The sequence below is a fragment of the Phasianus colchicus genome, chromosome 1 (genome assembly GCF_987193195.1).
Source record: "Phasianus colchicus chromosome 1, bPhaCol1.hap1.1, whole genome shotgun sequence".
Classification (NCBI taxonomy): domain Eukaryota; kingdom Metazoa; phylum Chordata; class Aves; order Galliformes; family Phasianidae; genus Phasianus; species Phasianus colchicus.
The window spans coordinates 62,660,280-62,674,385 of NC_143436.1; the positions used below are offsets into that span (position 1 = coordinate 62,660,280).

The 14,106-nt window shown below is 40.9% G+C and overlaps 1 protein-coding gene across 1 annotated transcript in view; it reads right to left on the reverse strand.

The window, feature by feature from the left end:
- Positions 1 to 14,106, reverse strand: part of MICAL3 (microtubule associated monooxygenase, calponin and LIM domain containing 3) — a 146,586-nt gene that overhangs the window by 40,790 nt on the left and 91,690 nt on the right. The window contains exons 26-28 of the mRNA XM_090145484.1: positions 8,532 to 8,727; positions 2,494 to 2,732; positions 1,303 to 1,392 (exon numbers count right to left, since the gene is read on the reverse strand). Of these exons, the coding sequence (XP_090001610.1) occupies positions 1,303 to 1,392; positions 2,494 to 2,732; positions 8,532 to 8,727 (525 nt within the window). The remainder of the gene's footprint in view (positions 1 to 1,302; positions 1,393 to 2,493; positions 2,733 to 8,531; positions 8,728 to 14,106) is intronic.

Genomic DNA, 14,106 nt, shown 5'->3' on the forward strand with positions numbered 1-14,106 from the left:
AAAATGGATTTCTCTGGGATTTAGACTAGCGTAACATACCTTCAGTTACCCCACAAGTCTCCAAACAGAGGCCTGTCCCACTTAGAACACAGGTCCTTTTCACCTTTTCCATAAATAAATAGCAGTTTAAACAGCACAGCCAACTGTGTAGGAGTGCTACTTGGCTGACAGGCAAACCTGATATTTCCTTGAGATCTAAATGCTTGAGAATTTCAAGAGACACTTAGCGTAGCCCTCTCTCAAGACTGCCTGCTAAGTTCTACAGGAAGCTGGGTGCTAATTCCACTTACATATGGAAAGGTAGCTTTCCCCTCCGGGCACTTTCTAAGAAGTGAGTCTGGATGTTTAAATAGAATGAGAATCCACTCACTAATCAACTCTTTGGAATCCAGGTCTAGAGAACAGCAGCAGCTACAACAGCTTCATTTATGCTCTTCAGCCACCTTACTAATACTTCTCATTCTTAACACCAGAAAAGTTAATTTGGAAAAAAACATAACTTTTTTTTTTTCTTTTTTAAGAAAAAAAAAAAAAGGTCAGAAGCTAAGCTACAGTTGTTACAACCATAGGCTGCAAAATAGGCAGTTAGATGATGGGGTATGCCCTCTTACCTGCAGTAAGGCACTTGGGTTCTTCTCTTATGAATTCTGGCTCTAATGAACCACATTGAGGGACTAAGGGATTAATAAGCTATTAGGACCAAGTGCTTCAAAAAAACAAAAAACAATCATCAGAAATAAACTGCAACAAAATGCATTATGGAAAACAGCACTAGTTAGATAGGAATGTCAGGTTCATCTTATGCACATTTTATGATCAAAATATCTGAGGGATCTGCACCATTTGATTAGCTTCCCAGTAGACTCTCCCCACAAACACACATTCACAAAGAACAATAACAAAAAATGCAAGTTTGCTCACACAGTCGCAGTACTTTGGATGTGTCCCGCATGTCTGACATATTGCACAAGTGTGCAGTATGTCTGGGCGTGTATGAACCAAACCTGAAGCTCCTAAATAGGTGGGGCTCATTGTTCATGCACATTACAATTGCAAATTGTCCAGGCTTTCTGGATACCCTCAAGTGCTGGGCAACTTTATTATTTTTTTTCCTAAAATCAGTAGCACTGTCAGGACTGGGGCATAGCGTTTTAATCAGGAGATGAAGGTAACAACTGCTATCAAATCGATATTTAGAAAGCTGGTAAGTAATTATGTAAAACACAGAATCTTCTCGTGTGGGACCTGCTCTTTAAAACATTCCCCCCATACTTAGGGGAAGTGGAAATAGCATATGGGTACCTTTAAATGTACCCGTGTCCTCTTCATTTGAGAGACGTTGAAGCCAGAGGCCTTGCTGCAGCTCTTTCTCCCAAGGGCAATACTCTCCCTCTACAGCAGAGGGAACCACACATCCACATATCACATCAGACACACGTGTGTACACACACAAGCAATGGAGAGAGAGAGAGAGAAAGAAGGAAAGAGAGAGAAAGGACAGCATCAGAAAGAAAGACTGACTGGAAATCCACGGAGACCCCTTATTCCTACTGTGTATATCAGGAAAACTGCTCAAAAAAAAAAAAACAAAACCATCTGTCTGAGCACACCAAGATTTCGCAGACTAAACATGCATGTCACCACATTAAAAAAGCAGTCCTGACTTTTGCAGCTCCTATGTTTAAAAAACAGGCAAACAGCCTGCTGACCCTATGAGTAAAACTGTCACTAAGACCTAAAATAACAGGACCAGTGTTGCAATAGGTAGCCAAAGTCCTTTGTGAAGAAGCACTTTGGAGTCTATTAGTCTTCACAGAAGGGAAATGCAAGTATAAAGACAAAGACAAGATCAGCGAGAAAATTGGAATGGTGGTGAAACACTGAAAATGTCTGTTCTTAGCACAAACTCTGCATTTTGATGACTGAGACAAACACACAGGGGAAGGAGTCTTTCCCTAAGATTTTCCACAGAAATCCCTCAGAGGAAAAACAAGAATCTTCTGAACTCCCTGAACTTCTCAAGGTTGTCCTTAAACAAAGGAAAACTAAAAGCAGATTCTTCTGGGATGTCCTGCTGTCAGCTAGGGCACTACCACTGAGTGAAGCACCCCGCAGCACTGAAAACACTGCCTCCACAGTGCTTCCAGTTCTTGCCATCAAGGAACAAAGAGCCCATTCAAATCTAATTCCCAATAAAAATAATAAATAACAATAAAACAATACATTGTCACAAAGATGTGAGTTGCATTTGTTGGCATGGTGCATGGACAGCATACTGTGCTGATACTAGCGCTGCAAGTGCTCCGTGGGGAAGTTCTATCTGTATCCAGAATGGCCAACTCAAAGCTTCCCTTGACAAAAACTCCCTCAAAAACCAAAGTAATAAAAAAGTGAAAAGAAAGTTTTCCAAGGCTCATTCTGCAGAACAAGAAGTATGCAGCCTAGTCTTCCCTGTTGTCTAGCAGAAAAAAGGGACAAATCAATGTGTCTAACCTTCGCTAGACTCCTCTTCATATTCCTCATCGTCCTCCTCCTCCTCCTCGTCTTCTTCTCTGTCATCATACTCATGATTTTCCTCGGCCTCAATCTCTTCTTCACTCTTCCCCTTCAATAGGGCATGGATGCGCACAGCCTCTTTCCATGGCACACCTCCCAAGTCTGAAGGGGGTTGCTGAGGCAGCAGTTCATCATCCTCGTCTTCATCTTCCTCCTCCATCTCAGACTCTGAACTGCTGTAAAGGTTTAAAAAAAAAAAGATTAAAAAAAAACCACCAGTAAATGTTTCCTTGATCAGCCCTGGATCACTGACAAGTCATTTCAAAACATACAAGTCTGATACACACAATGGAAACCACAATACTAATTTTCTGCTTTCAATATTTCCTATGTATTTTCAGTGACACCATTATGTGTGGCCTATAGTAGGGTCACAAGGTGACATAAAAGTGCTCATGAAGCCATGCCCAAATACTTGTGCAGTATTAATTATTACAGTGCGTGATCATACAATGGAGAGAAGTGACCTTCCTAACACCACATTGCTTCGGATAAACTGGTTCAAGAGTGCTTGGCAGTGTCATAATGTAGAAGGTCACATCTTTTGATAATGGCAGCTTTTGCTAGTGTTCTGGATAGCTAAGATGTTTTTGGCACTTGCTGGGGACAACTATAGAAGACTTTATGAGTAGAAAGAACACACGACACAACTATTTGGTGCCAAAGGATACAGAATGCGAGAGCTAAGGAAAGCTGGAGGAAAAATGCAAAATTACTCACTTTTCTACACAGAAATATAGGATGGTTTGGGTTGGAAGGCACTGTTAAGATCACCTCATTCCAGCCTTCCTGCTATATGAAGGGACACCTCCCACTAGACCAGGTTAATCAAAGCCCCATCCAGCCTGGCCTCGAATGCTTCCAGGGAGGAGGCATCAACAACCTCGCTGGGCAACCAGTTCCAGTGTCTAACCACCCTCACTGTAAAGGATTTCTTCCTAATATTTAATCTAAATCTACCCTCTTCCAGTCTGGAATCATTTCCCCTCATTCTGTCACTACATGTCCTCCCAGCTTTCCTGTAGGCTCTCTTCAGGTACTGTAAGGCCTTCTCTTCTCCAGGCTGAAGAGCCCCAGTTCTCAGCCTGTCCTCAGAGGGAAGGTGCTCCAGCCCTCTGATCATCTTCATGGCCTCTGAACCCACTCCAACAACTCAATGTCTTTCTTGTTCTGGGAGCCCCAGGACTGGATGCAGTGCTCCAGGTGATGTCTCACAAGAACAGAGTAGAGGGGCAGAATCACCTCCCCTGAGGTCACACTTCCTGCTCGTCACACTTCTCTTGATGCAACCCAGGATACAGTTGGCTTTCTGGGCTGCAAGCACACATTGTCGGCTCATGTTGAATTTTTCATCAATCGACACTCTCAAATCCTTCTCCTTAGGGCTGCTCTCAAGTCGTTCTCCACCCAACCTGTATCTGTGCTTGGGATTGGGATTGCCCTGACTCAGGTACAGGACCTTGCACTTGGCCTTGTTGAACTTCATGAGATTGGCACGGCCCACCTCTCAAGCCTGTCCAGATCCCTCTGGATATCATCCCTTTCCTCTAGCGTGTCAACTGCACCACTCAGCTCGGTGTCATATGCAAACTTGCTGAGGGAAACAGAATTATCATATGTATCTAATTAAGTACACAGAGTGTACACAGTGACAAGAAACCACAGGAAGCAGTATAGGGACAATTACAATGATGAGCTCATTATTCTCACAGTGAAGTCTAAAACATGCAAAACAATAAATCATTAGTGCTCTTTGGTAAGCATCTCTTTGATTCTAGCAGTTCTTCTGTATAGGCAGAAGGGACAAGGGATTGTCTATAGAACTGTCATCTATACAACACTGCATCTAGCTCATTCTTACATGCTGGACTACCAAGAGATACTGGGAAGAAAGATGGTTACACGTCATTGGAAAACAAATGTAAACCGTAACATCTTCAGAGAATGCATCCACATGGTGACAAAGTATTCTTTCTTTATTTTTCCTTCATAGAACACTGTCAGAAAATAATTGCATTTACTAGAGCAAAAGTTGGATGTTTCCCATATAAATCTTAGTAGGCCCAAACTCATCTCATTTGAAGGACAAAGCTACTATGGCAAAAATTTAGGTGAATCATTTGAGAGCAGTATTCTGCTGTTGCTGTTTCTTTATGGAACTATCACTGCAGGCAACAAACTGACACCTTTGGCAGAACCCACATAAGCAATGAAAGGGAAAACAGAAAAGTTGAAAATAGCAAAGGATGAAGTTTAAATTGCATTCAGGTCTATGAAATATACCTTCTATTGCCGTTGAAATTCTTTTCCCCACACAAAAGATTTTCATTATATGAGCATTATATGTGACAAACTGACACTTTACGATAACACCACACAGCAACACCCTTTTTTTTTGTATTGCAGATAAGCATTTTCAGGCTTAGAATGTTGAGTTATTCTACCACTACACAAACCTATCATATTTACATAATTCTATTCAGCTGCTAGTATGAGAAACTGGTTCTGACAGTGGAGTTAATGAAGAAAGCATTATTTTTTCATATCCTGATTGTCATGTACTTTTGTCCATGGACTCTGGAAGTTCTGCTGCATATATATAAAATCATTTTGACATTCATGAAATGCTAAAGTTATAAGCCACATTTTCACAGCATAAATTGAACACTTATTTTTAATGGGCCGTCTCTTTTTTTCACATGCTAAACACAGCTGCGTGCCATGGACTCCATGTATATTCCAGGAGAATGGAGTATATTCCAAAAGCTTTACATAGGTTTGCTCACAGAGATAAAAGTGATGTTTCCATCCTCCCTGCTCCCCGATTAGCAGCACACTTTCCTGCCCTTTAGTATGGAAATAAACCTGACAGGTGCTGCATGCTGGCTTGTTCATGAGCTGTCAGCAAGGTTTACTGCTGCTCCAACTGTTACCATGACGGCTGAGTGGGACAAGCTCTTCAACCAGCCTGCTTATCTCATGTAATATTGACGACATGCATTCTTTACCACACAGCTCACTTTACCTTCCTTGGCTTTTATTTATAAGCTGCTTTTTGTTTGACCTTTGAATACTGAGAAATGAGAATCTGAGAGAGCAGCGGGATGGCCTGGTATAATGGGCATTCCTTTCAGCTTGCTGATATTGTGCCACAAGAAATAATTCAACAGGTGACACTTTTTTTCTTTTCTTTTTTCTTTCCTATAAAGTGGTGATCAAACAGTAAACTTGGCTACTTTATGGAATTCTATAACCAGCTGAATAGCCCTTTGAAGAGATGTTCCTACACAGATGCAGTGCTGTGGAAAGGAACCTGAACCATGGAAGTGTACCTCTGCCATTCCTTTGCTGTATTCCTTTCCTCACTCCGAGGGCAGTGAGGCCCTGGCACAGCCATCTAGAGAAGATGTGGATGCCCATCCCTGGAGGCATTCAAGGCCAGGCTGGATGGGGCCCTGGGCAACCTGAGCTGGTGGGTGGCAGCCCTGCCCATGGCAGGGGGTTGGGGACTGGGTGGGCTTTGAGGTCCCTTTCAACTCAAGGCGTACTGTGATTTTGTGACACAAGCCAACACTACATGCACTGTCCTGTCACGCTCCTTTGAAAGGTCACCATAACAGAGGATTACACCACAAGTGCAGATGACATATTGCACATTTCTGCAAGCTAGAGTCAATGAGTAAAGCACGTAAAGAGTTTTCTTTTCAGGAGCTGATGGAAGATTAACTCTGTTTTGAACAAATGTCCTTAGAATACAATTTTCTGTAAAACTTCTCTGGAATGTGTATGCTCACACGTGCATATGAGTGTAGGGAAGCTGCACAACCAACAGCACTGTCTCTGATTTGGAGTTCATATCCAGGTGAACCTTGAAGCTCAATCCCTTACTCCTTAAGACACGGAGGGAACAAAAAGTCCTGCATTTCCTCGGCCTGCTCCTAACCCTGTGGCTGTGCACAGACAATGAAGATGATCAAATCAGGGCTTTGGTTGGCTTGCTGCAGGAATCATTTTTTTTTTTTCTTTTGTTGCTGAAAAAGCACTGAGACTTCTTCCTTTTTTTTTCCCTTCTGTCTGTGAAATACCAGGCAGTTGATACAGCTGAGCAGAGATACAACAGAGAGCTACATCATCTAGAAAATTCTCTGATGTTTGCCCATACAGCTTTACTGATGCTCTAACTAAATTGCTTGCAGTGTTTGGTTTTGAGACAAAATTTTCTCCAGGTCAAACTGAATGGGAATTTGGTAACTTTTTTCTTTCACTTCTATTGTAAGTGTGAACTTCCCTAGTAAATACTGTTTTGAGCATGCAAAATCTAGCAATTCCACCTATTATAGGCACAAATACTTAGTTCAATTCCAATCACAAGGCTAACTAAACATATGACAAAGCCTACGAGAGGAAATCAAGCTACCTAACCTAATGAAATAATGGCCTCAGTCTCCACAACTCTGCAGAATAACTCATGGAGATGACCAACAGCTTCATCCCAAAATACCAAAGTTCCACTTTTTAAACTAATTCTTCTCCTTTGGAAATCTGCCATTAGCTGAACATAACCACCATGTCCTGATTTACTGGAATCATGACAAATAATAATAGGGCTCCATACTAGTGAATTTTGGTTTAGAGCTATGAACATAACGGACCACAACCCCACAATATTACTAATGTCTAAACTGTCCCACTGATATAATTTCTAGGCCTGAATTGGGAGCTAAAGGAGGAATCAGTAAAGCAAGCAGAGTTTGCACCTGCCATTAAATTGTCTCATGATTACTTAACCAAATCAAAGTTCTTAATTGTGCAAAATATGTCAAAATAGTATCTTCCAAAGAAAGGAATATGTGAAGAAATTAATCAAGAAAGTGTTATTTAGGTTTTGGAGAAATCTGCTATACAAATAATGCAGTTCCTAGGCACTTCTATTAAGCTATATCTTCATAAGTCCAAATATACATGCTCTCCATCTAGACTGGCAGAGTTCAGGCTATTAGCAGTTGCCCACTTTTAGATGCTTCCTCTCCAAATTTACATCATAAGATAAATAAATGACAGATTTTTTCACTACCTATAAACATTTTAATGCACACAGCTGCATTCTTCACCACACCAATTCAATTTCACACGCATAAATGCAGTAAAACATTTTTTTCTGGAGTCCCATTTCTGAAGGTTATGTATGCTTAGAATATGTTTGTAGGATCTAAGCTTGGGAAACCAGTAACAGCATTATTTGAGTTTATTTCAAGAAGACTGATGGGTAGAATAAAGCTAAGATAAGGGTTGTTATTGTAATAAATGATTAGAAACCCCAACCAAGAGACTGAGAATTAAAAGAGTGCAAGATATTCTTCATCAAATATTCTCTCCCACTGACTCCTGCAACAACTATTTCCATCAGCTATACCTGCAAATACTTGGAATCTGATGTGTTTATACATCGCTTTAAAGAAAAAGAGAAATTTGTGAAGGTGCACAGCTATAAGCACCACTTCATACTAAGATCTCTAGGCTTTCCACCAGCACTCTGCTGGGATTACATGTGTGCCAAGCCTGAGTTTTTTAACTAAAAATGTTGTTGAACTGTGATGTAAAATAGAAAAAAAATTAGTCCATTTTGGAACTCCCTTCCATTTGAATCCATGTTCTATTTTCTCAAAAGAATTGTTTGTCTTTAATACAAATTTCTAAACGAATGAATGAATGAATAAATTTTGAAATTCCTTTCCAACTTAGGACTGAACTTCGTGTCATTGTGGTGCTGTAGTTACCTTCTAAGAATGGCAGTAAGCTATTGAGAAGAAATTACAGCATAAAATAATGATGTACACATCTGGAACATTTTCAAGAACTTTAGAAAAAGCAACCTGGTAAACAGTATGTTAAAAAAAAAAAAACCAAACCTGAGTGAGCAACAGGCAAAAATCTACTGGGATGGATATAAAAAGCTTATGGACAAGTGAACTAACCTGCTGGGCACATCCTCCTCTGCTCCTTTGTCCAACACACTGCTCAGGTTATGTTCTGCTAGTGTCTCCTCAGGAACCTCTTCCAGTTCCTCTTCCCGTTGCAGTGACAGTCGGTAATTTTCCAGCTCAATTCGCTCAGGTGTGCCACGCAACCGCTTAGCAAGGCTGGGCTCTTCCAGCCCATTTACATTAGGACCTAAAGAATAAGTCAGTGAATGAACAATAAATGCAACAGTCAGAACTGCAATTTCTGAGGAAATTGAGCAATTGGGAGAAATAGGGTACGAGGCAGAGGGAGGTAAGTAAAGCGAGAGAATACCTTACTTCATTATCCTGTTCACCACTACTGGCAGAACCTGCTGGGAGCCAGACTGCAAAAGGGAATCTGAGTGTTTTGGGATAATAGATGCTAAAAAGAACTTAAAATGTCCTAGTTGAGAGACGTTTTAGCTGCAAAAACCTATAGCTGCAATGGAGTCTGCACAGTCTGGCCACAGGCTGAATTTGTTCTCTGAGACGAAGCAGGAATGCTACAGGGCAAGCCTGCTGCATGATGTTAAAATAGCTACCAGTCAGGCCAGGTAGAGCTACAGAAAGCAAGAAAATATGACAAATACTTGAAAGAGGGGGGGAAGGAGGGAATGAAAAGGCCCACTTGGAGTGATTTTTTAAACTTTTATAGACTTAAATCCATTCACTTTTTATTCAGAGTTTGTGATGAAATGAACCACAGTATAAAATCTAGGTGAGATGTTCACAACCCCAGCATCAAGAAAACTGAGGACTGTAAGTGTACACGAACCAGACAGCTGGAGAAAAGTACACAGAAGCTTTGTTCACTGTGACGCTCAATTAATTAAAGTCTAACCTACACTCATCCACCTTTTCTTTAAATCTTAGTATTTCAACAGGGAGACACTGTTTACCCAGCTTACCATTTACAGACTCTAATCTTTCCTAGCTTTTGTTTTGCTATGCTAAACAAACCAAGCCTTCCTCTCATGAGATAAGCTCTTCAGTGCACAGATCATCCCCCAGGTCTCCACACCTGTCCCTGTTTGGATTAATCTTTCCAAAACCTGCATGATCTGAATTGTGCACCTTCCAGATGAGGTCTTATCAGCGTAACATACAACCCTGCCAGAAACCTCTCATCTGATACACCCTGAGAACACATTTGCCTATTTATACACCACGTAATACTGGGGGTTTTATTTATTGACTGATACTCAGATCTTTCTCCTTCTCTGCTTTCAACTGATAAGCACCTTGCTGGCAGCCAGAATTGTCAACACTTACTTGGTGCATGCATGACCTGGTACTTTCTAGTGTTACATGTCTATTTTTAATATTATAGTCCGCATCATTTTGTGGTTCTCAGTGTATGACATGCCTTTCCTCCTCTGCACTGATGAGGGCTGGAAATGTTGCCTCAGCAGCAAGCTTCATTAGCAAATTTCTCCTTTTTGGTCAGTATCCTTAGCAAAAGCATTGCAAAGATCAGTCCACAGATCCACAGCCTGTAGGTGTTACCCAACTCCGTTACTTCCTTTCTGAATAAAATTGCTGAACTCCCATTTGAGCCAGCTCCTCCACTACTTGACACTTCATATACTACTCCCTTATTTTATCCAGCTTAAATAATTATTTCCACATGGATACTTTTAGGTACTTTACTGAAGTCCAGACTTTGGATGTGCTGCATTTTCTCCCGAAGGTTAGATTATCTCATCAATAAGAGCTGTCAGGGTAGTTAGGCACAGTGTTTGGTGAATCCATGTCACATTTTATACCACTTACCTTCATGAGCTCAAAGGAATTCATTGCAGAATTAGAAGTCTTTATTTATTCATTTAAAGAAGAAGTTTTATCTACTGTTTACAGTAACTGATGCGTACTTGTTCCGATCTCCTTTTCTCCTTTTTTATTCACTTGCTCTCCTGGCTGTATCTAAGACTACATTCAATGTCAGACTCCATGTCTGCAGACCCACTTCTGCTTTACCATATCAGTAGAACAGATAATGCTCTCCCTTCCTTACCTTTGCACAGCCTAACCCAGATTGAGCTTTTTCAACATTTACTTTATCCTCTCTCTTTTTGACCTCCAAGAGAGCTTTTGTTTTTTCTCTCCATTCTTTGCAGTCTCAGTTTATTCCTATTACAGCCTTTTTTCAGGGCAGTCACACCCAGGAACATGTTAGCCTTTCACACAAAAGACTACATAGGTCTTGCCATAACTAGAGGCATTAATCCCTCAGTCCTTCTCCAGAAAGATAAAATCTCATGAAGACAACTGCCAGGACAATGCTTGGTATTACTGAACCTCTCTACAACATAGACAAGTGGTTGCTGTGCCCCTGGGCTGGAACTACTGAGCTTCTTTATGGTGGAAACCCCAGCTGGCAAGGCAGGAGCATCACTGTCTATTTCCAGGGAGAAAGTGGTCTCCATCATTTCCTGCTGCTAAGCCTTATATTGTATGTTAGTGCTTTCAAAGTTTAGTGGAACTGATCTGTCTCCTCAGCTGGGATTCATGCTTCATTTCATTCTCTCTAGATGGTGATACCACCTCAGCCAAATCTATTTTTATAATCTGTGTTACATTCCCTAGCCCTGAGCTCATAGTAACAGGAGAAATGACCTGGAATACTGCTCTGCCAGTTCTGGCTGACAGGGGAAAACCAAGGGCTCTGGGTAATGGAAGAGCATCGAAGTGCAAGAAAACAACTAAAGAATTCACAGAATCAGCAAAAAATGAAAGCTCTTCTACTTGGAAGTCTTTATACACAACAGAGCACTCAACTAGGCTCAGCTGCTTCCATAGGAATACCCTTTCACAAACTCCCTTTTGCTTGTTCTCTTCCAATGCATACCCCAACATTGCGGCAACATGCACCAGCATAAAAAGTGATAAAAACAAAAAAAGGATAACTTTTTCATCATCTGACATTCTCTCACTCCTCTGATTTTCTAATTATCTTAAGCCTTTTTTCTTGTCAGCCTTTTCAAAGTTGGAAAAAAGAAAGAGAAATATTAAAAAATCATTCCATATAATTAAAGTATATTAACTGAATACATATAATGAAGATGCTCATTTCACTGCTACAGTATCTGGGTTGGGAAGAAAGATTAGCAGCAATAACACTGAGGTAAAAGAGGACTGAACATCAAGCTGATATCTCTTTACATGCATTGCACTGAGGTATTTAATCTTCTGGGCATGTTATTCAATAAAAACAAAGGATCACCAACCTTCTAATCATGAAGACTGAGAACCAGTACAAATTGTACAAAGAGCATCAAACCATTTACCTCACAGTACAAAGTGTAAGTATGAGCAAATCAATCAATAAAACTGTGTTAGAAAAAAATGGAATGATGGAAAAAAAGAGGAATCTACCTACGCTCTAAGGCAAAAGAATGCACACAAACCAGGATGTCTGCTAGGCTTGAGAAGCTCTGTGCTCAAAATCCCAAAGAATTAAAAAGAAAACTCTCAGCAATTTTCAAATTCATTTCTATAACCACCTAGTTCAGATGCAGGATTGATAACATTCATTTTACTTTGTACATAAAACAGCTCTATGCCAGACAACATAATCCAGAAACTCAACTGATAACTAACTTCAGCAAGGGATTTCTAAAACCTTGGGCTATATAGACACACTTTGTGTAGAATACTTGGTTTTGTTTCTAAAAGGTGCCATAGGCCTACCTGACTAACTGCAAAGCCACTGCCATTGTTACCAGTGTTAATACGAGAAATGCTGACAACCACCTGTCTACACCACAAAGCCATCAGCTACCAAAGGGAAAGGTATTAGTTTACAAACCTAAGGGATAAAGGTAAGTAAGAGATATAGGTATACTTAACGTGGAAAGAAGATGAGCAATTTGTCCACATTGTGCTACAGAGTTCATATCAATTCATTCGAAGCTACAAAAGAAAATTAAACTGGCACAAGGAAATTTGAAGCTGTCCTACCTTCACTTCTTCCAAACATATATGGTGCTGTATGCATGGAAAAAGTCTGTTCCTTACTGTGGAGTCGGCAGCCAAGACTTGTGAGGACTGCCAAAAGTATGGCTCATTCCTCAGCCATTGCAGTTCAGCAGTCGACTGTCCAAGCTGAGCACAACTGATTTTTGCATCCAACGAGGGAATGACAGGACAAGAGGAAATGGCCTTAACTTGCACCAGGGGAGGTTTGGATTGGATATGAGGAAGAATTTCTTCTCAAAAAGAGTGATGGAGCATTGGAGTGGGTGGCTAAGGGAGGTGGTGGAGTCACCATGCCTGGAGATGTTTAAGGAAAAGACAGATGTTGTACTGAGGGACATGATTTAGTGGGCAATATTGGTGGTAAGTGGACATTTGGACTAGATGATCTCAGAGATCTTTTCCAATCTTAATGATTCTGTGATTCTATGATTCTAAGGTTGCTCTGAAGGAGAAAGGCTTCTTCCAAACATCACGTTGTATTTCCAGACTAATTTGTTGCCTGCCAGTGGGAAATAGCTGCAGAATACATTCATCATTTGTTATCTGACATTCCTCCTTGTCAGTGCATCAGAGCCCAGAGCCAAATGACTGAAACTGGTCACAACTGAGAGAAAAGGGAATGATGAAGCTGCATGTGCCAGAAGAACTCTGCATTACTGGCCAGGGAGGGGAGATACCTGAAAGCCAAGAACAGCTTCTGATGCAACCAACAGATCAGCTGAAAATGCACAAACAACATCCAAAATAGGACACATTTCAAAATCCAGACCTTTATTTTGGAAGAGCAATGGGCCATGAACGTTACATAGATCATCCAAAGGGAACTGTTTTTCCTAACAGGGCAGGCCACTTAGTTTGTTGCTGTTGTGTGAAAGCTGCCAGAGTCCTTTATTTATCTCAGCCCTGACACTGCCTGCATCCTGTACAGAAAATCGTACCATCAGAGATAACATCCCTACACCAAACTGCTCCTGGAGTCTGAATGGGTCCTTTCCTCTGACCTGATTTCAGCTTTGGAGACTATTGGAAGGTTCAAGAATCTCCAGCTGGGAGAGGATCCACCTCTGTTTTTCCTCAGTAGTTCTTTGTCCTATGAAAGCTACAGATTAATTTGTGAACAGATGAAATCTTGCCAGGGTTATTCCCTGACATAGGACAAACATACATAGGACAAAACTAGGGATTTGAGAACAACGGCTTTTTCCCCAAAGGGAAACTACCTGCCTTGCCCAATTCATTTCTCTATTTTCCTCCAATTTATTGTTCACGAATCATGCAGTACCTCTGCACTTCCTTTTCTTAGTCAAATCTGGCAAGACTGCAAGCTCTCTACGGTAAATGTCAAGTACAGAGCCAGCATTTTGCATAGGCTCAGATGGAGCCTTGGGGAGGAGCAGCAATTCAAAAGAATGTACCGAGAAAGACACGTAACAGAGGGAATGAATTAATAAATTTCTCAGAAAAATCTCCGTTCTGGACTTCACACATCTTGTGCTTTTACAATCTGAAATACTATCTGTTTGCATTCAATCCTCTTTTCTAAACTCTTCAATTACTTCTATCTCCACAG